Source organism: Selaginella moellendorffii, unplaced genomic scaffold (assembly GCF_000143415.4).
Source record: "Selaginella moellendorffii unplaced genomic scaffold, v1.0 SELMOscaffold_18, whole genome shotgun sequence".
Classification (NCBI taxonomy): domain Eukaryota; kingdom Viridiplantae; phylum Streptophyta; class Lycopodiopsida; order Selaginellales; family Selaginellaceae; genus Selaginella; species Selaginella moellendorffii.
In genome coordinates, this window is record NW_003314279.1 from 200,692 (window position 1) to 222,634 (window position 21,943).

Here is a 21,943-nt window from a genome sequence, read left to right on the forward strand (position 1 = left end):
ACCCGGCTCCCAGTCCATGGTGTCGATCCCCGCCACGGGCAAGCTATGGATGCCCATGACCTGCATCTCCGCGCGGCACGAGAACGTATCGCCCACCTCCACGCCCGGGATGCTGCCGATCTGGCGCTTCCTGTGGTGAAGGAAGTCTTCCCTCTTGTGGAACTGGGCGGCTACCGCGAGATCGGTCCGGCTCTTCTTTCGACGCCGGACGCCATGGGCGTCGCTGGGATCGCTGCCATCGCCACCATCGCCACTGCCCAGCAGCAATGTAGGCTGCTCCTGGAGCGCGTCGTGCGCCGCTACTGCTTCGTGGAACCTGTGGAAACGATCGAGTGATGGAGGGTGGAAAGAAGTGGTTGCTCGATCTTACCGCGCCTTCTGCTGCAAAAACTTGATTCTCATGGGATCGGGCTCCATGGGCTCGGACTTGACGATCGCCATGGTGATCGATGGCGATGACGCGCAAGAGAGCGCCGTTGCGGTTGCCTCGCCAAGGTCAGTCGCGGGGGAAAGCTCCGCATCGCCATGGCCGAGAGAAGAAGAAGAAGCCATCTCGCATGGAGGAATTTCTTGCTCCACTGCGCAAGAAGACGAAACCTCAGGCTGGACCTCTGCCGCCATCGCAGGGGATGAAATCTCTAGTGGTGAAACCTCTGCTGCTATGGTGGCCGGAGTCAAGGTGAGAGGTGGAATCCATACCGGATCATGGATCCCGAGCGAAGCCAAGAGATCAGTGCAGCTCGTTGCCAATCTCCTCAGCTCGGCGTCATCGCGAAGCTCCCACATTCTCTCGTACTGTTCTTGCGTACTGCAATGCTGCCAAGTAAAAATGTATTTATTAGCGGAGGCACCAAAAGAGTCTCAAGATTCTCTCTCGTTTTAAGGAAAACAAATTACACTGCGAGATTTAACACTTGGACGCCTCTTCCCGCTACAGCGATGCGATACGAGCTCCTGCCAAGAGAGAAACTAGCGAAAATGGTTAGAACCAGCTAATGATTGATCCAGTTTTTCGAGCTCACTCGCTTGATCGATGAGCATCGATCGACTCGGTCTCAGGAACGTCGATGATGCAGGTACATGAGCGTGTCAATTGATTGTCTTGGGCGATTTGCCAGCACCTCACTCGTTGATCAAGGCCAGTGCTAAAAATCCACTCGGAATCGCTCCACACCCCTGTAGCGTCAAGCCAAAAAAGAAAAAAAAACAAACCATAAGCTTGTACCGAGGATCGTCAAAAGGAGAAAAGAGTCCTTGCCTTTCACTGCCGAGCTGTGCGCATTGGCAACGTTTTGGCGGCTCAGGACACGGATAGTACTCCCAGCGCCTACCAGCACGCAAAACCAGTAGCCAGTGTGTGTGAGAAGTAAAACTCAAAAGGATAAGAGTACCTTCTTGCATGGACAGCACGGAGAAGTGAAGAGACTGATCATCTCCACCACTCACGATCGACAATGTGGAAGACGAGGTGGCGCACACGTATAGAGAATTGACGCCGGATTGGTGACAGCAACTTAGCACGAGTACGGGACTTAGTACTGCTGCGTCTTGGGAGAGATCAGGCGAGGACTGCGGATCTTTGAGGATTTGCTGCTGCGAGGGATGGCGCTGATGATTCAAGCGTCGGCGGGCTTTACCACCCTGGCTTCCTCTCCCGGAGAGAGGCCGCAAGCCTTGGGCTTTTTCTCTCTCACCAACGGTGAAGCTAGCGACTGAATTTGTAAGATCCCAGACGGCAATACTTCCGTCTGTGCAGCCACTGAATACGAAAAATCTGTTCGCCAGTGTTCCTGACCATGAGCATTGATAAGAACAGCTAATGGTATGTGAAAGAAAGACAAATTACCTTGCGAGAAGCAAGGGAGGACGGCGTGATGCAGGGTCAAAACTGGACATTTGTGATGCTGGAGAACTGCGATACGAGACCTGGAACTTGTCTGAAATGAAAAACATGCAGGGAAGTCATATAGAAGGAAACGTACCACGTTTTGCTGGATGAGTCGAACGCCTTGACAGTAAGGATGGCATTCGACATGGCAGCCACCACAAAATAAACTGGAACGCCATCCGACTCAACAGCAAAAACTGTCAGTGCCATATACCGCAAGTCATCCTTGTTTACGCCGCTTTTCTTGCTGAAAGTCGAGTGAGTACTGAGCCATCGTGCCGATATTTGTTCTGGCTTGTCGAAGAGTTCCCAACACGTCAAAACTTCCTTTGCACCAGCAGAGAACAGAACTGCATGCTGCATGTCGTCGATCCCGCTCGCTTCAGTCTTGCTATTGTACACACGGGTCGACAAAGCTAGTGCACGAACCGCAGAGCCACCAACGTGTTCTTCCAATGATGCGAACACTGTTAAGTCCTCCTGAGCATACCTGTACGGCATGGAGCTTGGTTAACAAGTATATGGATGATGTCTATAGCATTTACCTTGAAATCTGAACTCTTCCATCTTCGGAACCAGAGAAGAGCCAGTCCGTGTCAGGAAAAAATAAAATCGAGTGGACCTCTCTCCCATGCGATTGTTTTTGCAGCGCTTGCAGGGGACTCGAATCATCACTATCGTCCCAATTGCGGCAAATACATATGGTTTGTTCCTGAAAAGGTATGTGAGTTCCGAAGTAGTGAAGTATATAAGCTTGACCTTCACAAAAGCAAAACAAAATTGAGTCTCCGGAAGTTCTCCAACAAAAGATGAATGTGGTCGCTTCCATCCACCGCAAGATATTCTTTTCAACTGCCAGTTATCTATTAGATGATAAGATAGAAAGACGTCGTTATTTTACCTCTACCTCGTTGGTGATATCCCATAACACAAAGTCTGCCGCTGAAAATCCTAGACCAATCCTTCGTTTTGATCCAGATAGGCATAGAACTGATTCCAAGACCGTTATTGCAGCAATCTTCTCGACTCGGTGGCAGGAAAGTACCGACGATAGCTGACCACGTTGGTAGAATACTTCGCAAACACATCCATCTCTTCCTGTCTGTACACACAGCGCAAAGTTTCACTGCCTATTCTAAATATGTATATAGCCTTACTGATATTGTCTTGGTTCCTTCGTTTGAGAACTCGGATATTGACACATTAGCAACGGCAGATATGCCGTGCGCACCTCTGAATGAATCGAGCTCCTCAACAACAGCGGGATCTTCCATCTCGAATAAGATTGAATCAAAATGAAAGAATAGTAAGCTTCCTTTTTGATCGCCACATACGAGCACCTGTTTTAAGTGTCAGTAAATAATAGAAGCCTCAAATTGCAGAACTTGCCTGCTTTTCTAAGGACGCGTCCATGCATACAATTCGACTTGACAAGGAGGACTTGAAGTATGCCAAATGCCGCGGTCCCTCGCTAGTTTCGCCATTCATAGCCCAGCAACGAACTCCTCCTTTCGGATCTGTTGTAAAAACGAATCTAGATGCATAGCATGATCAATGTCACACATTAGGATATGCTTACCGTGAACCAAGAGATTTACACCAGAAAGCTCCCAAGAGCTGTCTTTCTGCTTCAGCTATCCATGTTGATTGCCAGGCTATCTGCCCCTCGGAAGTGATCCCTAAGACCGTCGCCCGACCCTGGCCGTCACCACAGGCAACTAAAACCTCTTTACTGGGACATCCTTCAGGAGTTACGAGCTGTTCTTTGAAAATATCCAAGCAAACAAGAGGACTTCTTTCAGGTGTCTGTAGTATCGAGACCTGTTTCACGTCCCCAGATGGCAAGAGACTGGCGCGTTGTAGCAATCCCTGATTTGTTGCTATGAACAGGGACGACGGTCCTTCAAAACATAAACACCGGACATATTCGCTCCTACTGCGGAAAAGTGTGAGGTCACGTACAGGAGAAAAAAAAGGTAACTTACCTGTCTAAAAAACCATCATTCTTGCCAGTGTCTATCCGGTACATTACCATCTCTTTAGCAGTCGTAGGAATTAGAGCTCTTTCCGACAGAGAATACAGCTTAATGGAAGAATCAGCTCCTGCAGTTACTAGCATAGACAGCTGACGATCAAATATGCAACGCCATATCCCACGACCTCTGCATTGTTCACGATCAAAAGCTGATCACAGACAAACGAGAGCATACTTACGTGTGCCCCTTCAGCGTCCTCAAAAGCTCCCCACTCAAAGACCAGACTCCGCATGTACAGTCCTCACTTGCTGTTATGAACATCTATATAAACCCAAGGAAACAACATAAGATAAAAGAAAGAGCTTTTGTACAGATCGCAAGCACTGCAAACCTTTGCATCTATATGGAGATCCCAAACACGAGCAGTATGCCCGAATAAAACAATGACAGCTTTTGTCTGAAGATTCCATATTCGAGCACTGCTTAGAGGATCAGCTAAATTCAGCTTGAAATGCAAGAAAGAATATTAAATCAAACCTTCTGTCATCTGATACCGAACCGAGGAAGCATCCATCTGTCGACCAAGTGATACGATAAATAGAACCCTCGTGTCCGCACAGTCTATGGACGATCTTGGCTTCACAGGTGCTCCCCTTGCCTCCCCAAACAAGAACCTGACGGCAATTCAGGATTATATAAAACCGATCCAAGTACGTAAAATATCCATACCTCATTGTAGATTGTCCCAGCAGCGACTTGCAAACTCTGAATGGAATCACCACAAAGCCTCATAGAATACAATAAGCACCTTTCTATTTGGCGAATCCAATCAAAGTTCACAAAGCTAGAGAGAATATAAAACCTTACCAGGACAGTGGAAGTTGGAGACTATCTTCTTGGAGGAAGTGTCCCAAAGACACACGGTATTGTCACTTAAACCGATTGCTAGAACCACATTATGGCCATCATCCTGAAAGAAAAAAAGAAAGAAATACAAAGAATGAGAAAATGCTTCTACTGCCTTGCTTACCTTTGTGAAGATTTGCACATCGAGAATCCACTTGGAAAACCTCGGAACGCATTGCCAGGGCTCCAGAGCCTCGGTGCTCAATCGAAAGAGCTTCGCCTTTCCCTCTCCGTGAACAGCAACGATCGCCGGAGGCAATGCGCTCGACTCCGCCGCGGCAGCAACGATTCCATGGACGCGGATTCCATCGAAGACGTGCACAGACGGGAAATATCGCGCTCCCGTCTCGAGATTGTAGCAATCCAGCTGCGCTCCGGTGCCTGGCAGGCAATGCTGAGACCGCAAAGAATCCACAATGCGAGCGCTTACCCGCAAGAACAACCCTGGACGGAAGCGCCGCGAAGCACAGCGCTGTGACATCGCCGATGTATGGGCCCTTCTCGAGCGCCATTGGCAATAAAACCTCCCACCAGACAATATTTCTAGGGTTCTAGAAAGTGAAGTTTTAGGGCATTTGACGATGAGCAGCATTGGCACTGGGGTAAGCGTCTTGGATTTGGATCCAGCTCTCTCTCTTATTTCGTCTCTCCAGTATGATCTATCGGTGACGACCTTCTCGCCGGATGGGCGAGTGTTCCAGACCGAGTATGCGAGCAAGGCGGTCGACAATAGCGGGTAAGTTTGTTGCTGCTCTAGTCATTTTCTTAGTGGATTTGTGATCTAGGACCGCTATCGGAGTTACTTGCAAGGACGGGGTAGTATTGGTATGTGCTCCTTGGGAAAAAATGCATTACAGCGATTTTATTTTATTTTTCTTGCAGGGAATAGAGAAGCTAACTCCATCTAAGATGCTCGTCGAGGGATCGAACAAGAGAATACATCATGTTCACGAGCACGCTGGCATGGTGCGATCATTTTTCTACTTCTTTTGGTTTACTTACATTTCCTTTCGCTAGGCGGTGGCGGGGCTTGCAGCCGATGGACGGCAGGTCGTTGCTCGTGCTAGAGCGGAGGCAAAGAACTACCTGAGGTGATTGAATTGGGATTATACTCTAGCATTTGCGAAAACACTCTCTCTTTTTTTTTCAGTTTCTATGGCGAGGAGATTCCCACGAGTCATCTCTGCGAGCGAGTTGCGAGCTACGTACACTTGTGTACACTTTACTGGTGGCTGAGGTACTTCAAATTCTTCCTTTTTTCCGTTCTTTGCGGCTCCATCGACATGCTTACTGCGTAGGCCGTTCGGCACTGGAGTAATACTTGGCGGGTACGACAGAGATGGGCCGCAACTTTACATGATTGAACCTTCCGGTGTTTCGTATGTAAGTGTGCTGGTTTTAGCGAGGATCAAGCACTGATTTTCCCCATGCAGCGCTATTTCGGTGCAGCGATTGGCAAGGGGCGGCAAGCTGCGAAAACGTAAGAAAGATTTCTCAAACAAGCACCGTGACTGTCGATCTAACTTTGCTTGTTGCATCTCACAGTGAGATCGAGAAGCTAAAGCTGTCCGAGATGACTTGCAAAGAGGCTGTTTTCGCCGTTGCCAAGATGTAAGTTTTTTCGTTTCCTCCCTGTTGGATGGATTCTTTGAACTTGTGAAAACTAAACAGCATCTACGGAGTTCACGACGAAGCCAAGGACAAAGCCTTTGAACTGGAAATGAGCTGGATTTGCGACGAGTCGAACAAGGAGCACCAAAAGGTCTTGCCATCGCACTCTCGCTACGTACTAGTCCCTCGTATTTTCTAATGCTTGTTTTGCTTTCCAGGTGCCTGCAAACCTCCTAGAAGAGGCCAAAGCCGCTGCCAAAGCCGCACAAGAGGAAGATATGGATGCCGATTAATATATCCTAGACTGACCAGTAGTAGCGACTGGAATCTCGATCACAGTGAGTAAAACGTTTGTTGCCATTCAATCCCATCCAATTCAGCCAGGACAACAGACCTTTGCATTAAGAAACTACTCGGTTCTCCCAGTACGGCCCGGAGAAACAATCACATTCTTTCGTACTTTGTGAGTGCTGAGAAAGTGGAAGTGCTCCAGTCGTACGTGTCGCAAGACGCCTGCTAGCATTCGTGTGTCGACACTCGCAAGGAATATAAACATGGTGTTCCGTACACAGTATGGGGCCCAGGGCATGCGTACGGCATGGCAGCGATCGCCCGGATTTGTAAGCTTGCGTTGCATGGGTTCCTTTAGTTTTTAGGTAGGAGGGTTTTGTGCGCCCCTGGCTCGAAATATTCTCGTCATTCCATCGGAGTGATCGATCGAGATCGAGAGAGTGAGTGATCGATCGAGATCGATCGAGCGAGGGAGCGCGATCCTACTGTCGCGATCGATCAGGCGGCAGCGCTTTCTATTTGATTGCCGCCCATTGCCGCGCGTGAGAAGGCGATCGAGAAGGGGGATGGACAATGTGCCCTTGCTCCAGGGATTCCAGGAGCGGCGCGAATGCTGTGGCCGATTCGGGAGCTGCAAGGTCGACAGCGGCGGCAATGGCGATCGCGATATCGATCTGGAGCGGCAGCAGCACACGGTGATTTGCAAGCTTTCCAGGTTCCAATACTACGATATGCTCACGGAGGAGGCATTCGAGGACTCATCGTCGCCTCATCAAAATCACGGTATGCCTTCCACTCCCTTTTCTTTCTATTTGCTTGTGTGGATGTTAGTTTCCTTTGATCGATCGATGTTAGTTTCCTTGCTGGATTGTATAGAGTTCCCTTTGATCGATCGATGTTAGTTTCCTTGCTGGATTGTATGGAGTTCCCTTTGATCGATCGATACCTCGGCATTGGAAATGCCGAGAAGTCAATTCCTTTGCAGATGTTTGCTTGGGATTCGTGCAGCGATCTCTCTATTCTTCCTTTTTTTTTATTTGTGGTTGCTATTTTTTTCGCTTGCATGGTGTTTGATACTGGCAAAGATGGTGGTGGTCCTATACAACAGCTTGGACAGCTGATTGAGGCCAGAACTGTATGTGTAGTCGAGGCTTTACCCACCCGTTGACATTAGAGCTTGGAAGATTCATATTACTTTGAGAGGAAGGTTTAAGAAAAGGAAAACGAGAAGACTCAGATCCAACGGCGAGAAGCCTGGTACGTGGGTGACTCAGGGTAGAGGAAGGTTTGCTACAGTCTTAGCTTGCTTGCGAGAGATGGAAGAGCAAGAGGTGGTGCTCGCGACGCCTCTGATGAAAACTAAGAGTGGGGAGGGATCGAGCAGAACATATAGTGGCGAGGGGTTCTCAGCTCTCAGGCAGCTTTCTGGAAAGTGGCAATTCAAGGTGGTCAGGTCCTATCACGAAAGGGCTTTTGACACGAGCATCGGCCATGGAGGTTTTTTTTTGCTTTGCCTGTTTTGAATGCTTCGGCGATCGCTCTGTTTGCGTGTTCTGACTGGTTTTGTTTTTGTTTCTTCGGTTTCTGATTTTTTCTTGTTTGTTTTATTGGCAGGAATCCGTGAGTATAACAAGAAGCAGCGCGAAGCGCTTGCTATGTTTGAAGAGGTTGACGCGCTGAGTCATCTGGGACAAGGACTGAGAGACGATGGTAAATCGAGTGCTGATCGGGAAGCTCTGGCTGTTAACTGCTCCAATCTGTGGAACGTCATACTTCTTGCTTTGAAGGTTTGCTTCTTTTAAAGGTTCAAGCATTTCAGTTCCTGCGTTTTTCTTCCAGGTATATGCAACAGTAGCAAGTGGTTCTCTGGCAATCGCGGCCTCGACACTAGATTCTCTCCTTGACTTGTTGGCTGGCGGCATTCTTTGGTTCACCCAATGGACAATGAAAAGGACGGACATTTACAACTATCCCATCGGGAAGCTGAGAGTTCAACCTGTTGGGATTGTGGTTTTCGCGGCTGTTATGGCAACTCTTGGTACGTTTTTCTGTCGTTGTGAACTTGTATTAAGAAGGTAATGCAATGCAGGCCTCCAGGTGCTTATAGAAGGCGTGAGACAGCTTCTCAACGGGAAGCCCGAAACTCACCTAGATATGTCACAGTCGATATGGATGATAGCGATCATGGGAACAGCCATCGTCGTCAAGCTGGGACTCTTTCTGTACTGCCGGAGCTTCAAGGACGAGATAATTCTCGCGTATGCAATGGTAACAAGTTATTTTTCCGCTGGTTTTCTCGGTACTTACGAGAATTCACCTCAACAGGATCACCAGTTCGACGTGATCACGAACGTGGTTGGCTTAGCGGCAGCTCTACTCGCTGATCGCTTCTACTGGTGGCTGGATCCCATTGGTGCTGTAGCTCTGGCGATCTACACCATTGTCAATTGGTCCAAGACGGTTTTCGAGAATGCAGGTAATTGCTCTCCTATGCTACTTCACAAAGGTTCATTTTCTTAGTTCATTCACAGTGTCGTTGATCGGAAAGTCGGCACCACCGGAAGTCCTCCAGAAGCTGACTTACATGGCTTTCAATCACCACCGTGACATCCAACACATTGACACGGTCCGCGCTTACACATTTGGAGCTCTCTTCTTCGTTGAGGTTGGTCTCTCCTTTCCTAGCGAAGATTATCTCGTCTCAAGATATCGTCTCCTTTCACAGGTTGATATCCAACTTCCAGAGACGATGCCACTGAAAGAAGCTCACGACATTGGCCAATCTCTGCAAGACAAGATCGAAGCTCTCGCAGAAGTAGAGCGTGCTTTCGTCCACCTCGATTTCGAGTGTACGCACAAACCAGAGCACCAAAAGAGCCACTTCATCACAGACGTGTAAAATAGACAGAGGCGGTTCGGAGAAAGGAATCGAACCTGGAAATACAATAAAGTTTAATTATCCTGTTTCTAGGGTTAGGGCTCCTTGCGAGCAGAGGAAATTCCGGAGGATGGGACGGAAGTCCGAGGCCAGATCGGCCGTGGCGGTGAAGGTATGGGAGATTTTGAGCTTAGAGCGAGCGGTGTGAGGAGCGATGAAGAATTCGGCGGATTCTGAGGTCCCCCAGTCGCCGCGCTTGAGCTGATCGAGCAAGGAATTCGTTGTGATGTGATCTTCGTTTTCGGTTTGTAGGAAGGGAATGCGGCACCCGGAGACGAAGATTACGAGCTGCTCTACTCCAAGGATTATGTTGCGATCCATCCGAGCTGGAACGAGAGAATCAATGGCCAGCTGCGGCTCATCAAGCAGGGATTCTCAGTTTTCATGGTAATTCTATCATAGAAATCGTGATCCGGGGGTCTAAGCTCTTCTCTCTTTTTTTTCATGCTTAGTCGTGGATGCCTTCCAGCGATCCAGGAAGGAAACAACGAGGGCCGAGTTTTGAGAGAGGTAAGCCAGTGACTTCTCATACGATGCTCCTTTAAGTTGACTTTTCTCCCAGATAGAAGTTTGTACACTATCCGGGCTGTTGCTCTGGAAGAGATGAAGTCTATAAGACGGCACACGCCTCCTTTCGGCTGGCAGTACATCATCGTTGTTTTAAACAGTGGTATGTTACTTCTTCTTCCCTTAGATCTCTGTTGTGACTCATTTACGATGGCTGCAGGACTGGCTTTTCCGCCCCTGTACTTTCACAATGGCGGTGTCCGTGAGTTTCTGGGAACTTTGCGGGAGTATTCGCAGCTTGGGAGGTTTGTAGACCTGTGTCTCCTTTCTACTGCGCACTCAAGTTGTTTGTGCAGGGCTGGTGACGATCCAAATGTGTATCTTGTGAATGACATCCAAGATCCATTGCAGGTTTGCCGTGCTGGTTTTCTTTGCTACAGTCGTTGATTATGTCTCCTGCAGAAAAGTCTTTCGTCATTGGAACTCGCAGATGTTCCTCGGGCGTCACTCATGCCAATATCCAGAGCCACGAAAACTGAGATTATGGAGGACAAGCCACAACGCTCAGAAGATGTTTCGACTAGCAATGACAATGTTCAACGACCTCCCAGGCATAGAGATCCGAACTTCTCTCTTCACGTTCTGGAAAAGTTTTCAATGGTTACAAAGTTCGCCCGTGACACTACCACCCAGCTCATGAATGGTCTAGAAACCTTGAACGTGGAAAACGCGAAGCGACCTAGCACGCTGACGATGGAAGCTGTGCCGGAGAGGATAGTTTCTTTTCAAGAAGCAGCAGCAACCTCAGAGGTTAGTTTCACTATATTCCACCTTCATCCTCTATGTGTGGTGCTTCAAGTTTTTAATAGCTGCTTAAGCATATAGTGTTAACTTTCTGCAGCAAGGTGAGAATGGAGAAGCATCCACTAACGTGGGCAGCTTTGAGCTTGTGGATGGCACTCAGGTACTCGACTTTAACTCTAAATGGTTTTCTAGAAATCCGTCCCTGTCCTGTGTAAAAGTGCCTTGTATTCTTCGGTTTCCTAACTTAGTCAATGCATGCAGGAGGATGAGCTGCCAGATATTATGGCGGCAAGAGAACCACCCTTGGGTAAATCGGAGGTATGTTTTATAATGTCATTCTTTTCATCCTGTATTCACTAGCTAGGTTCCAGTGGAATTCTTTTCTGGATGGCGAAGGACGTGTTACTGATCCAAACGAGTTGAAGAAGAGAATCTTTCGAGGAGGAGTAGAACCGTCTATGCGACCTTTGGTAGATATTGATTCCGCATTAGTTTCTCCAGTCGTTTGTTTTATTTCTTTTTGCAGGTTTGGAAGTTCTTGCTTGAGTTCTTCTCTTTTGATTCAACGTCTAAACAGAGAGATGCTCTGTTAGTGAAGAGAAGAGAAGAATACCGCGTTTTGAAGGCACAATGGCAGGTACCAAACGTTCTTTTTTGTTGGTCCTTTTTTCATAGACTTCTCTCTGGTCTCTTAGAGTGTCTCAATTGAGCAGGCAAAGCGGTTCAGCAAGTTCCGAGAACGCAAGAGTCGCATTGAGAAGGATGTGGTATGTCAATACGAATGGCGTGCAATGTAACCATCTTCTGTTACTCCTTGTATAGGTACGAACTGATCGAGCAACAGAATTCTATGGTGGAGACGACAATCCCAACGTCGACATGCTCCGAGATATTCTAATCACCTATTCTTTTTACAACTTTGATCTGGGCTACTGTCAGGTATGTAAGCACGTAGCACGAGCTGTTAAATAACCCACTGTTTTCTTACAGGGGATGAGCGATCTGCTATCACCAATTCTTTTTGTGATGCGAGACGAAGAGGAAGCATTCTGGAGCTTTGCTTCTCTCATGGAACGACTGGGTCCGAATTTCCACCGTGATCAAAATGGCATGCACTCTCAGCTTCTGGCTCTTTCGAAGGTACTCGCATCCTCTTCTCTCGGGGTTTTAATTTAGTTGTATGTGCAGTTGGTGCAGCTTCTAGATCCCCCACTGCAAGAATACTTCGGCCAAGTGGAGTGCTTGAACTACTTTTTCTGCTTCCGCTGGATACTGATACAATTCAAGAGGTGAACTTATGGTTTTTCCCGTTTGATCTAGCGTAACGTTTTCTTGTCCAGGGAGTTCGTGTATGACGACGTCCTGGCGCTCTGGGAGGTGCTTTGGACGAGACACATGTCAGAGCACTTCCACCTCTACATCTGCGTCGCGCTGCTCAAGCGACACCGGAGGAAGATCATGGACGAGCACATGGTATTCGATACACTGCTCAAGTTCATCAACGAGCTGAGCGGCCACATCAACCTGGTGTCGACGCTGCACGGCGCGGAAACGCTGTGCAGGCTGGCTGGCGATGCCGGTGCCGCGTGCATACCTCCAGGAACGCCCCCGGCTCTGGCTCGCGACCCTGGTGCCGCGTGCATCATACCCCCAGGAACGCCCCCAGCTTTACTAGTAGCCCCCGCTCAGTCGTAAGTAGCTCGCTTGGCTCGGCTCGGCTCGACGAGAGATAGATTGCGAGGGAGAAGGGGTATGTAAATACATCGTCCGTCTTATACATGCGTTTTCCTTGTTTTTGTTTCAGCACAGATGTTTCTAAACAAGATCGTTGCATCCAGATTTGTCCCCGTAGCTCCTGGTATCGGTGGGACACTGGCAAGGGAAGCGAAAGAGAGAGCAAGAGTTTTTTTGCGAGAAAGCTTTGGAGCAACTTACCGTGAATTGCAGCGATGGTGGACACTTTCGGACGACGTCGTAGCAGAGATCGAAGCAGGGGTTGACGACGTAATCCGGCGACGTTCCTCCGTATCCCCAGATGAGGTCGGCCTTCATGCCGGCCTTGGGATTGGTGGTGGCGTTCTTCCTGGGTATGCTGAAGTGAAAGGGGTAAGGTATGCATTTGGGGAACTGGATCGCACACATCTGGATCAAGGAAAAGAGAATGTGAAGAACACAAGGCTTTCGTTTCCGTTTGTTTTTTTCTTTCTTTACCCAGGTTGTGTATGCCGCGATGCAATCGTTGCAAGTCCATAGCGTGACGTCGCGGCAGTTCCCCAAAGAGAGAAGATCCTGCCATGGTTTTTCTCATTGTCAATGTCAGAGTTCCGTGTTTGTTACCTTGAGACGATCGACTTGGCACTTTGCGTAGTTGTCCTCCTTTTTGCCGACGGCCAAGCCGCCCAGTCCAGCGCCAATCTCATTCCTGGTCTGGTAGGTAATTCCCAGCGGCGAGATCACATCTAAGAGAAGAAGAAGAAGGTGGTAAACGTTTTCTATGGCCCCCATTCGAGAGAGTTACCCACTGTAGCAAAACCACGTCGGGTCCGTCGCCACGTTGGTCGTCTGGCAGCTCCAATAAGCAGTGTCACAGCTCTCCTGAATCAATCACGAATGAATCAATCCGCCAGGGAGGGATCCAATCCAAACCAGGACCAGAGAAAAGAATCCAATCCACCTGCGTGTAGTCGTAAATGTAGTCCCCATTGCTATCTGTGACGGGCATAGCGGTGCACGGCGAGGTCGGACCAGTGCCGCAATCCGGCGAGAGGATCACCTGCGCAAGCTGCGCCTTGGCTAGCCCAAGAAGCGCTGTGTGTAGATAGAATGGTATAGATTAGAATCGAGAAGAACCGACAGATTCTCTTACTCGAGAGCCCAGCCAGCAAAATCCAAGCCGCAGTAGCCCCCATTGTCCGCGAGGAAGAAGAAGCGGGGAATGTTTTGAAAGATCAAAGGGCGGTTGACCTAATAAAATTAACGGGTGGATCCTCTGCTACGTGTCCATCTAATTCTATGCCACGTGTCTTTTATAGCCGCCGTTTATGGGAAAAAAGAAGGGATTTTACATTGACAAAATCTTGCCTGCCTCGCTGGCCGGCTTGTTTTTTTTTCTTTTACTCTCTGTTTCACTGCGGCACATCGTTGCCAAATCTTTGAGCGAGGAATGCGTCTAAATCTTTGCCTGCGTTGCCTTGTGCTGGGTCGATTGGATCCGATGGGAGCCCACGGATGCAAGCTAGAATGTGGCTCACGTCGCGGTATAGCCTGGAAATAAAAAGACCATCAATCCAAGCGATCCAAGAACTATAATACCACCTTCGGTCTCCTTGAGGAGTCGATACTTCCAGGCTCGAGAACGTTTCCGTGAGTTGGGTGTGGAATATCAACACCACCCGGCTGAAAGAGAGACATCGAAGGTTAGATAGAACAGCCAAAGAGAAAAACTAAAGAGGATGGATACGTAACGAGAAAATGGAGCGAAGGTCGTCCTCGAGCAGTAGCGGCGACAGCACCCTGTGCAAGACTCCGACCTCCTTAGTGAGAGTCCGAGCAAACTGGCTGGGCTGTGCGTCTGCGTCGTCGGGAGCGGCTTTGTTCCATCCTTCCACGACCTGTGGTAGAATTCTTAGATGTACCTGGAGCCTCTCTTTCATGATTTGTACGAGCTTTGTGTGGATCTCTTCCCTGTGGACTTTATAATCCTGCGATAACAAAAAGAGTACTCGTGTTAGGAGATGAGGAGCCGAGCTCTACCTGAGCAATCCGATCCAGCTCGTTTAGCAACAAGGCCTTTCTCGGGTCCGGAATAAACACAGACAGTACTTTCTTCATCTCTACACAGAGAAAAACTTAGCGAGAGATTGACAACAGACATTATTGGTACGAACCAGGAATGAGCACGTGAAAAAAAGTGATCGTCTGGCTCGCCAGTGCCAAATGTTTGGCAGTGATGGATTTCAACCCCGAAACCTGCGTAAAAGAACTTGTCAACCTTGCTTCAATCGATCAAGTAAACTACCTGAAGAGCGCCAGCTCCCAGTACTAGTTGGCAAGCACGAGAATTAAAGACCTTCAAAATTTCAGCAACACGATGAACCACCTCCGCTGCTAAGGCCGGCAGGGCGTTGCTCAACTCCACATACTCGGCAATCATTTTCAGAAGAATCAAGCCACTGCAGTTCAAGCAGAAAATTAGCTCGTGTCTACCACATCTTTCCACGTACCTGTTTACCGTATGGTAGCCTATTTGCCCGATTCGAATCGTCTTTATAGACTTTTCCCGGAGCTTCTTATCCACGGTAGTCACTGTGCTGGAGTCCGTCTCCAACTTCTCATCATGTGGCGCAATACTGCCTCCATTTTCAACTGGTTGACACTCACCATTAGCCTCAGAATGACTCTCGGCTTCCCCATTCTCAAGCGAATCGTCAAAAATAAAAACTTTGTCGACGATTTCTTGAAACTCGTCAGGAATATCAACTGCAACCCACGTTTCTTGATCTAACACCGCGGTGATCTTGGTTATCTGGAACACATTATAGTGAGACATTTACATTTGTGGAAGTAGCTTACCCGAAGTATGTGCTGAGAATCAACAAAGGACTTGGACTGAGACTGCAGGGTGCCACGAATGCTGTATCCCAACCGACCTCCCACCTGAGAAAGGCAAGTTCGCAAGAACTTTACATGCTTCTTCAAAGTTTACCTTTTCAGTAGCAGCGATGAATTCCTGTGTCACGTCGTGAATGCTTACAAACTCTTGTAACCGTAGCTTTGGATGAACAGGTGCCCGAACACCAAGTAGCTTGACCCAGCGACCATGGGCAGCATCGCATGCAGCCCACAGTGCTTCGGTGTTTTCGCGCAACACATCCGCTCTTGAAAGCAAAGGTTAGACGCCAGGCAGATTTCTCAATAAAAAAAGTACCTGAATTGCTTAGATATACTTGAAAGTTGAACCCCTCTTCCTCTTAAATTAAGAGGATCGCTATCTGTAACAATTTGCGCCAAGGATCCTTGCGGTTCTACTTCTTCTGCAGCTTCAGCAGCAGCGACGGCAGCGGCGACGGCAGCGGCACCAGAAGCAAATGCTGCGGCAACAGCTTCGGCGGCAGACGTTCCTTGTAGGCCGCTTACGATTTGCTCCACTAATTGTCGAATTTTGGCAGCTCTCACCAAGCGCGTCTGTGACGTCCATGTTAGGCAAACGGAAGGCTTAGAACTCCTCCAACCTGAATGATTTTGAATACTGCGACAAGGAGTTGTACGAAGGCATCCGGAGAAAGACTTCGCAATTTTGCAGCAAGGTTTAGTCCGGAAACTGCCACAAGAAAATAACTGGAACATCAGATGATGCATGAAGGTTATTTACGTACCATCTATTTCGGTTTGCTTCTCTGTTGCAGGAGAATCACCAGAAGACCGATTCAAAAGAATTGGAAGGCATTCAGCTACTACGGTTTTGATTGCAGACTTGACATCTGTGGTTAACGTGTCCTTGTAAACCTTCAAAACGGCGGGTAGCTTTGACTGCCATCGCACGTAAATCAAACATGAGCTTTTGCCATTAGAAACGATAGAACCTACTGTTCTCAATAGGCCGATTACAAATGGTACAAGCAGCTCGCGAAGGTTAGTTTCCTCCTCTTCGTTGACTTGCACCTGAGAAAATCGGTAAGCAATTTGACAGACTTCATATCAACAACTCACCTCTACAGACATGCTGTAAAGCTTGTCTTTCATGTTAAGAGATGAGATAATCACTGAAGAGTCGAGATCTTTGGAGTTATGTATGGCAATTCTTACAAAATCAGCTGCTAGCATGCTGCCAAAGGAGAAGGTGTGAACGTCAACATCATAACTAACCCTTCAAGACCTTACTTGTTCACAGAATCCGTCGATGCTGCCAGTTGATCTCCCAGATGCCGGAAGCAATGCATTCCAGCAAGCTCATCGCCTTCCTACACCAAAGAAGTGAAGTCAATCGAAAGTGCTCGATAACCCTGCAGCACATACTCACAAGCAATTGTTGCAGCTCGTCTATGACATCCAAGGCACCGCCACAATCTGCAGTAGCAACAAGCTGCTCAATAAGAAAACAAGATTAGACTTGCATTTGTCATCGACGTCTAAAGGCAAAAGGAGGGAGAGATCCTTACAATTCGTAGCGCAGAGACCGCTTGGTTGACGTAAGTCATGAGCTTCAGCTTGTCGTGCAGCGCTAGAACATTCTCCCTTTGCCGGCTGAGTGTGTGAACTTGGGTGGCAGAGCCCACGAGATCGTTCTCCAGCAAACGCACGGTCGACTTGAGCTCTTTCATCTGCTGGCAGGCTTCCAGCATCCTCTCATTAAGATCCTCGAGCTGCTTCTGGGCCTCGAAGAACGACTCGGACCTGGCAGAGATCTCCTTGACAAGATGAACTTCCACCACGTCCAGGTACTGCGTCAGCCTCTCCTGGAGCATTATATTCTGTGGGATGGTCGAGAAGGGACAGGCCGCCTGGAACGTCGATCCCCTCTCCAGCGCAAAGTCTTCGTCGAAGAACATGTTTGGGATCTCTCGAAGGCAAGCCGCGAGCCCTTCTCCTCCTTTAAGTCCCATTTCCCCGCTGGAAGAAGAAGAAGTGCTCGGCCCATCCTCCTCGAGAAAGAAATGCTCCTGGACATCCACGAAGCGGCTGTATGGCTCCGAGATGGATTCCACGTACGCCCGGAAATCTGCCTCTGGGAGGAGGGATTTCGATGCCGGGGGAGCCGCGGCGTCGATGGAAGAGGAAGGATCGGCCGAGAAGATCCAGCTGCTCCACGACGAATCCGAGCCGGAGTGGTGTGGATTGTTGAGAATGGAGGCGAGGCTCTGGCCGGCGCTGTAAGTGCTGGGATCAAACTCGGGAGTGAGCCTGCTCGAGAATCTCCCATGCGTGGAAAAGCTCTTGTTGCGCCTGCTGCCACTGCCGCCAAGAGATTTCGGCCGTGGCGACTCCATCCCTGGCGGCTTCCTAGCACGAATCCCTCGATCTCGACCTTGCGGAGGCCGGCGCCTCCATAATATCCTCTAGCTCGGGCATCCAGCCAGAGATCCGCGAATGCGTCGCGGGATCCCGAGCTCCGGTGGAAATTTCGAAAATACGTACTCAATCCAGCGCGGGCGAGTGGTAGATCTGTGAGCGCTCCTCCTCCTTCCCAGGAACCCTAAAACTTTGAAAGCACACACTCTTTGTTATTTACTATCTATCCACTATGATAAGTCCTCTTTGGTGCTGCGACCTTTGCCTATAGTCGTGTTCTAGCTGCACGAACGCTCTCTCCACCTCCGGGAGAGCTTCGAATTTTTGCTGGAGCGTCTGGCCAATCTCGTGAGCGTCACGCAGTGGCATGCTTTCGGGCAATTCGATTCCAACCTGGAAGGAAGAATGAATCGGTGGAAACACTGAAAAATCGTTTTTTTTTACCTCCACGAAGTACAAGGCACCAAATGTGTATGCTCGGACGGTGTCAATGTGCTTGATGTCTCTGTGATGATTGAAAGTTATGTAGGTGAGCTTCTGCTGGATCTCCGGAGGAGCAGCCTTCCCAATCAGCGAAACTGGATTCCATCACGAGAAAAAAAAAAACAAAGATAAGATCTAAACTTCGTCTTTCAGCTGTAAAAAAATAACACTTACCAGCGTTTTCGATCACAGTTTCGGACCAGTTTACGATCGTGTACACCGCCAAAATGATCGCGCCGACTGGATCGAGCCACCAGTAGAACTTGTCAGCCAGAACAGCAGCAATCAATCCTACCAAATTGGTGACAACATCAAAGTAGTGATCCTGCAACGCTCCATTTCAAAAACAAAAACAACGATAGATGAAAAGTGGATTGATCACCTTCAGGCTAGAGCCGATTACTAGAGTTTTCTTTTGTGGCCTACCATTGCATAAGCGCGTATGATCTCGTTGTCAAAGGCTCTGCAGTAAAAGAAGAGTGCAAGCTTGACAAGCGTTGCTGTCCCCATTATGACAAGAAGCCACACCCACTGGCTCTGACTAAGTTGGTTCTCCTCGCTCTTTTCAAACAACTGTTTCACTCCCTCGAGGAAAATCTGTAGACCTGTAAGCTCTGTAAATCATCTCGCATGGGAAAAACAAAAACTCCAGCCAGAACGTACCAACAGTAGCCATGACCGCGGCGAAGATTATGATCCCCACCGGTTGAACTCGCAGCTTCCCGATCGGATAGTTGTAAACATCCGTGCTTTGCATCGACCATTGTGTGAACCATAGGATCAAACCGGCGACGAGATCCAAGAGTGAGTCAAGAGTAGATGCTGCGATAGCCAGGGACTGTGTCTGGATGGTCGCGTATAGCTGTAAAATGAGGAAACTTTTGATTTCCTCTAAGAAGAAAGAAAAAAGTGTCCAGAGAAATCATACCTTCATGATCAGTAAGATCACGTTGGAGATGTTTGAGATGTTGATCGCAAAGCTCTCGTTGCTATGAAGAGTGCCATCGATGCTTTCAGTGCTCTTGGTCGATTTGGAGACGTGAAGAAGAGAATCGACCTCCTCAAACATTTCCAGCGCTTCTCTTTGCCTCTTGTTATACTCCCGCACACCTGGTAGAAGGAAGAACATCGAAAAGTTTTAGCTACCTCAAAGAAAAGAAGAAAAAAAAACCATTGCGCGATACCTTCCGAAATGGGGGCCTCCGTGTCGAGGAATGCGCCCTCCTGGAGCATCTTGTGACACTTGAACTGCCATTTCCCCGAAATCCTCCGCAGCATGGACATGCTCTCGCGTCGCCGATGCCGCTGCTGCCGCTGCTGCTGCTGCTGCCCAGCGCTTTCATCCACAATCACGCCGCTAGAGCGCCGCCTCGACGGTTGATCCATGCCCGATTCCGGGAGCAGCGGCGCATTGAGCATTCTATATTTCACTCCAAGAACCCTAAAACATAACTACATTTTTTTCCCAGGGCCAAGAACTCTACTAGGACTCTAGGAGCCCTAGGAATTCGTCATGAGCGGCGCTTCTAGCTCTTGCCCGCCCTCCGATCGCTCCGGAAATCAAATGTGGGCGCTACAGGTGAATGGGGTAAGGTGCTGGCAGTCTCTCGCATCAATCCGACCAAAATATTTCTTCTAGGAAATCCCTCGCGCCCCATCTACGCCTGGCTGGGAGCAACTCAAATCATCGCAGGAGAAGCTGGATGGCATAATCAAGAGCAGCACTAGCAGCAGCGGCAAGAATCTCCGGTGCGTGATGATTTCTTCTTCTTCTTCTTCTTCTTCGTTCACTCTATCAAGTTCGTTTCTATCAGGCCAGAGAATGGTAACTGTCTTTCTTTCTCTCCTTCACTACATTGAAGTGGTTTTTCTGCTAGAACGCCAAGAAATCCCTGAGGTCGACCTTGATGATGATACTACTCCTGAGGCAAGCTCTTCCCTTTTTTCATTCTCGTTCTAAATTTTTTAGAGGACACACAGACAAATATCCAGCCGAATTCCAGGCTTCCAACAATCGAGGAACTAAATTCGAGTTTGCCATACAAGCTTCCATTCTTTGAGGTACGGATTTCGCTTTCCATGTCTTGGTTTTTCTTAATACTTTTGCTATAGAACTCCGAGGTCGATCTGAGGCCACTTCTAAAGAATCTTTTGCCAGTGTGGGAGGTCAGCCGTCTTAGAACACAAGGAGAAAAAGTCTCACAGTTTGTTACTCCAGGTTGACGAAGATGATACTCTCTGGGATCGTGATTCTCTACTTGCAGAGGTTTCTTTTCTTGTTCTACGAAGATTGCCCTCACCAAAGTTTTACAGATTCAACTCAAATTCAATGAAGAACGCAGGAAACAACGTAGTGAGAACTCGCATTGATAAAGGTGTGTTTTATTTTATATTTCTCTCGAGAAACCATGTTGCAAAGAATCAATTGCATGCCTGTGGATTCAAGCTTGTTGAGTGAAAAGCTCTGGGAACTGAAAGGCCAACTTTTCCGCCATGTCCAACTCCTCGCCATCTGGCACAGCCCAGTCAAACGCATGGAGCAAGCTTTCGAGCACGAACTGGACCGTGGTAGTCCCAAGCAGAATCCCCGGAGAGCCCCTCCGTCCCGATCCACTTGGAAGCTCTGGCCTTTCACATCGATGTCCGGCTGCCGAAGAAACCGCTCGGGATCGAACTTGAGAGGCGATGTTGACGAGCGCTCGAGTTCCTGCTGGTATCACGTATCCCTCCAGCTCGCAAGCTTGCATGGATTAGTGAGGAATGCTCATGGACCCTGGGGGATGGAGGCGCAATGTTTCCTTGACGATGGCTTGGAGGAAAGTCAGCTTTTGAAGATCAGTCTCGTCCAGGCCCGGTTTTCTCTTTCAGCTCCTCCTGGTCCCAGCAGCGATCATATCCTACGAAGTTACGAGCATGTCAATCAAGGATTCCCCGATACGGGAAGAAGTCAGCCAGAGCGATACTTCCAGACACCGTGAGCGCGTCGAGCTCCTTCAAGAACATGGACATCTTGGTCTTCCGGACTTGCTGGAACATCGCGACGCGCTTGGCAGTGAGGAGCTCCAGTTCCGGACGCACCTCCAGTGGTGGCCCAGATCATCCCACCTCCTCCATACCCGAAGTTCTCGCTGGCAATCGTCCTGGGCCTGGAAGAGAAGACGTGATCTAGCGTCTTGAGGAGCTCCATGGCGGCCTCTGGCGGTGGAGATGACGAGCGTATCGTGGATGCCGAGCTTGAGAAACATGAGGCCGCCATGTCTCTGGGAGAGCTTTTGCAAGGATTGGTTGGGGGAGCTTGCCGAGGAGATGGAGATGGCTGAGGATGGAAGTCCCGGAGGAGATGGTGGCGATTTGCTACCGCTGCCTCGGTTACCACTGACAAGCTTAAGGAAGATGAGAGCAATGAAAGACGCAAAAACAATCCAAAGGAACTCCTTCCAGGCACACTGGAAGTATGAACTTCGACTTGTATGTGCATTGCTATGTGTTGTGGTGGGCTAAGCAAGTCAAATACAAAGCCTATCCATTAGT

General features: G+C 48.8%; 7 protein-coding genes and 1 long non-coding RNA gene across 16 annotated transcripts; 4 read left to right on the forward strand and 4 right to left on the reverse strand.

Annotated features, from left to right (window-relative positions):
- Window positions 1-699: 699 nt before the first annotated feature.
- Window positions 700-5,317, reverse strand: LOC9640664 (WD repeat-containing protein 6). 5 transcript variants are annotated; one of them, XM_024676706.1, is made up of 21 exons: window positions 5,201-5,317; window positions 4,895-5,151; window positions 4,732-4,834; window positions 4,594-4,676; window positions 4,402-4,538; window positions 4,256-4,343; window positions 4,103-4,185; window positions 3,874-4,050; window positions 3,468-3,824; window positions 3,278-3,422; window positions 3,046-3,228; window positions 2,796-2,990; window positions 2,648-2,740; window positions 2,434-2,600; window positions 1,983-2,378; window positions 1,847-1,926; window positions 1,392-1,790; window positions 1,259-1,327; window positions 1,023-1,176; window positions 898-969; window positions 700-816 (listed from the first exon to the last, which is right to left on the reverse strand). In XM_024676706.1, exons 1-21 carry the CDS (start codon window positions 5,280-5,282, stop codon window positions 756-758), a joined length of 3,381 nt encoding a protein of 1,126 aa, XP_024532474.1. In that variant the 5' UTR covers window positions 5,283-5,317; the 3' UTR covers window positions 700-755. The 5 variants fall into 5 exon arrangements, with proteins under 5 accessions (XP_024532474.1, XP_024532475.1, XP_024532473.1 ...); XM_024676707.1 differs by having other exon boundaries at window positions 898-954; window positions 2,790-2,990; XM_024676705.1 differs by having other exon boundaries at window positions 2,790-2,990.
- Window positions 5,318-5,319: 2 nt separating this feature from the next.
- LOC9640665 (proteasome subunit alpha type-3) lies at window positions 5,320-6,793 on the forward strand. Its single transcript, XM_002971778.2, has 11 exons — window positions 5,320-5,372; window positions 5,424-5,506; window positions 5,556-5,595; window positions 5,653-5,736; window positions 5,788-5,861; window positions 5,921-6,007; window positions 6,069-6,153; window positions 6,204-6,250; window positions 6,316-6,381; window positions 6,442-6,532; window positions 6,600-6,793. Exons 1-11 carry the CDS (start codon window positions 5,352-5,354, stop codon window positions 6,672-6,674), a joined length of 753 nt encoding a protein of 250 aa, XP_002971824.1. The 5' UTR covers window positions 5,320-5,351; the 3' UTR covers window positions 6,675-6,793.
- A 208-nt stretch (window positions 6,794-7,001) lies between these two features.
- On the forward strand, window positions 7,002-9,640 carry LOC9640413 (metal tolerance protein 4). Of its 2 annotated transcripts, none has more exons than XM_002971779.2 (7): window positions 7,002-7,455; window positions 8,287-8,459; window positions 8,512-8,710; window positions 8,762-8,940; window positions 8,998-9,148; window positions 9,204-9,337; window positions 9,398-9,640. In XM_002971779.2, exons 1-7 carry the CDS (start codon window positions 7,239-7,241, stop codon window positions 9,569-9,571), a joined length of 1,227 nt encoding a protein of 408 aa, XP_002971825.1. In that variant the 5' UTR covers window positions 7,002-7,238; the 3' UTR covers window positions 9,572-9,640. The 2 variants fall into 2 exon arrangements, with proteins under 2 accessions (XP_002971825.1, XP_024532486.1); XM_024676718.1 differs by lacking the exon at window positions 7,002-7,455 and adding an exon at window positions 7,819-8,169 and having other exon boundaries at window positions 9,398-9,631.
- Window positions 9,622-12,772, forward strand: LOC9640414 (TBC1 domain family member 15). 3 transcript variants are annotated; one of them, XM_024676714.1, is made up of 16 exons: window positions 9,622-9,722; window positions 9,863-9,997; window positions 10,063-10,120; window positions 10,173-10,280; window positions 10,338-10,422; window positions 10,474-10,528; window positions 10,580-10,927; window positions 11,019-11,081; window positions 11,183-11,239; window positions 11,293-11,391; window positions 11,448-11,558; window positions 11,617-11,688; window positions 11,744-11,860; window positions 11,912-12,061; window positions 12,110-12,210; window positions 12,262-12,772. In XM_024676714.1, exons 1-16 carry the CDS (start codon window positions 9,681-9,683, stop codon window positions 12,614-12,616), a joined length of 1,956 nt encoding a protein of 651 aa, XP_024532482.1. In that variant the 5' UTR covers window positions 9,622-9,680; the 3' UTR covers window positions 12,617-12,772. The 3 variants fall into 3 exon arrangements, with proteins under 3 accessions (XP_024532482.1, XP_024532483.1, XP_002971826.2); XM_024676715.1 differs by having other exon boundaries at window positions 11,635-11,688; XM_002971780.2 differs by lacking the exon at window positions 11,019-11,081.
- LOC9640415 (stretch-activated cation channel MID1) lies at window positions 12,707-13,428 on the reverse strand. The gene is made up of 2 exons (XM_024676722.1): window positions 12,857-13,428; window positions 12,707-12,793 (listed from the first exon to the last, which is right to left on the reverse strand). Exons 1-2 carry the CDS (start codon window positions 13,061-13,063, stop codon window positions 12,737-12,739), a joined length of 264 nt encoding a protein of 87 aa, XP_024532490.1. The 5' UTR covers window positions 13,064-13,428; the 3' UTR covers window positions 12,707-12,736.
- Window positions 13,429-13,943: 515 nt separating this feature from the next.
- On the reverse strand, window positions 13,944-18,102 carry LOC9640666 (vacuolar protein sorting-associated protein 54, chloroplastic). 2 transcript variants are annotated; one of them, XM_024676710.1, is made up of 17 exons: window positions 17,080-18,102; window positions 16,941-17,003; window positions 16,802-16,881; window positions 16,631-16,745; window positions 16,508-16,582; window positions 16,297-16,450; window positions 16,153-16,241; window positions 15,849-16,105; window positions 15,627-15,798; window positions 15,494-15,577; window positions 15,145-15,446; window positions 14,940-15,093; window positions 14,809-14,890; window positions 14,675-14,754; window positions 14,387-14,622; window positions 14,237-14,317; window positions 13,944-14,185 (listed from the first exon to the last, which is right to left on the reverse strand). In XM_024676710.1, the coding sequence occupies exons 1-17, from the start codon at window positions 17,905-17,907 to the stop codon at window positions 14,047-14,049; spliced, it is 2,991 nt and encodes a 996-aa protein (XP_024532478.1). In that variant the 5' UTR covers window positions 17,908-18,102; the 3' UTR covers window positions 13,944-14,046. The 2 variants fall into 2 exon arrangements, with proteins under 2 accessions (XP_024532478.1, XP_024532479.1); XM_024676711.1 differs by having other exon boundaries at window positions 16,802-16,877; window positions 16,937-17,003.
- A 24-nt stretch (window positions 18,103-18,126) lies between these two features.
- On the reverse strand, window positions 18,127-19,828 carry LOC9640667 (metal tolerance protein 4). The gene is made up of 7 exons (XM_002971978.2): window positions 19,597-19,828; window positions 19,341-19,522; window positions 19,076-19,274; window positions 18,839-19,017; window positions 18,587-18,737; window positions 18,374-18,507; window positions 18,127-18,322 (listed from the first exon to the last, which is right to left on the reverse strand). The coding sequence occupies exons 1-7, from the start codon at window positions 19,796-19,798 to the stop codon at window positions 18,149-18,151; spliced, it is 1,221 nt and encodes a 406-aa protein (XP_002972024.2). The 5' UTR covers window positions 19,799-19,828; the 3' UTR covers window positions 18,127-18,148.
- Window positions 19,829-20,399: 571 nt separating this feature from the next.
- Window positions 20,400-20,822, forward strand: LOC112346949. Its single transcript, XR_002992626.1, has 4 exons — window positions 20,400-20,473; window positions 20,525-20,578; window positions 20,631-20,678; window positions 20,726-20,822. It is a non-coding gene; the product is annotated as an uncharacterized LOC112346949 (long non-coding RNA).
- Window positions 20,823-21,943: the final 1,121 nt, after the last annotated feature.

Excerpts from the sequence above, each read along its gene's own strand:
- LOC9640664 (XM_024676705.1), bottom strand. The coding sequence starts at position 5,282 with ATGGCGCTCGAGAAGGGCCCATACATCGGCGATGTCACAGCGCTGTGC. Across the intron at positions 4,344-4,401 it reads TCGGTATCAGATGACAGAAG|TGCTCGAATATGGAATCTTC; the intron begins GTTTGATTTAAT and ends TCCTCTAAGCAG. Across the intron at positions 3,825-3,873 it reads AATGATGGTTTTTTAGACAG|TAGGAGCGAATATGTCCGGT; the intron begins GTAAGTTACCTT and ends ACTTTTCCGCAG.
- LOC9640665 (XM_002971778.2), top strand. The coding sequence starts at position 5,352 with ATGAGCAGCATTGGCACTGGG. Across the intron at positions 5,596-5,652 it reads GCAAGGACGGGGTAGTATTG|GGAATAGAGAAGCTAACTCC; the intron begins GTATGTGCTCCT and ends TTTTTCTTGCAG. Across the intron at positions 6,382-6,441 it reads GTTTTCGCCGTTGCCAAGAT|CATCTACGGAGTTCACGACG; the intron begins GTAAGTTTTTTC and ends AAAACTAAACAG.
- LOC9640413 (XM_002971779.2), top strand. The coding sequence starts at position 7,239 with ATGGACAATGTGCCCTTGCTCCAGGGATTCCAGGAGCGGCGCGAATGC. Across the intron at positions 8,460-8,511 it reads TCATACTTCTTGCTTTGAAG|GTATATGCAACAGTAGCAAG; the intron begins GTTTGCTTCTTT and ends TTTTTCTTCCAG. Across the intron at positions 8,941-8,997 it reads TAATTCTCGCGTATGCAATG|GATCACCAGTTCGACGTGAT; the intron begins GTAACAAGTTAT and ends TCACCTCAACAG.
- LOC9640414 (XM_024676714.1), top strand. The coding sequence starts at position 9,681 with ATGGGACGGAAGTCCGAGGCCAGATCGGCCGTGGCGGTGAAG. Across the intron at positions 10,529-10,579 it reads ACATCCAAGATCCATTGCAG|AAAAGTCTTTCGTCATTGGA; the intron begins GTTTGCCGTGCT and ends TGTCTCCTGCAG. Across the intron at positions 11,082-11,182 it reads AGCTTGTGGATGGCACTCAG|GAGGATGAGCTGCCAGATAT; the intron begins GTACTCGACTTT and ends CAATGCATGCAG.
- LOC9640415 (XM_024676722.1), bottom strand. The coding sequence starts at position 13,063 with ATGTGTGCGATCCAGTTCCCCAAATGCATACCTTACCCCTTTCACTTC. Across the intron at positions 12,794-12,856 it reads CACCATCGCTGCAATTCACG|TGTCCCACCGATACCAGGAG; the intron begins GTAAGTTGCTCC and ends TTCCCTTGCCAG.
- LOC9640666 (XM_024676710.1), bottom strand. The coding sequence starts at position 17,907 with ATGGAGTCGCCACGGCCGAAATCTCTTGGCGGCAGTGGCAGCAGGCGC. Across the intron at positions 16,583-16,630 it reads TTTACAGCATGTCTGTAGAG|GTGCAAGTCAACGAAGAGGA; the intron begins GTGAGTTGTTGA and ends CGATTTTCTCAG. Across the intron at positions 15,578-15,626 it reads TCATCGCTGCTACTGAAAAG|GTGGGAGGTCGGTTGGGATA; the intron begins GTAAACTTTGAA and ends TGCCTTTCTCAG.
- LOC9640667 (XM_002971978.2), bottom strand. The coding sequence starts at position 19,798 with ATGGATCAACCGTCGAGGCGGCGCTCTAGCGGCGTGATTGTGGATGAA. Across the intron at positions 18,508-18,586 it reads AACTGTGATCGAAAACGCTG|TTTCGCTGATTGGGAAGGCT; the intron begins GTAAGTGTTATT and ends GATGGAATCCAG. Across the intron at positions 18,323-18,373 it reads GTGCCTTGTACTTCGTGGAG|GTTGGAATCGAATTGCCCGA; the intron begins GTAAAAAAAAAC and ends TCTTCCTTCCAG.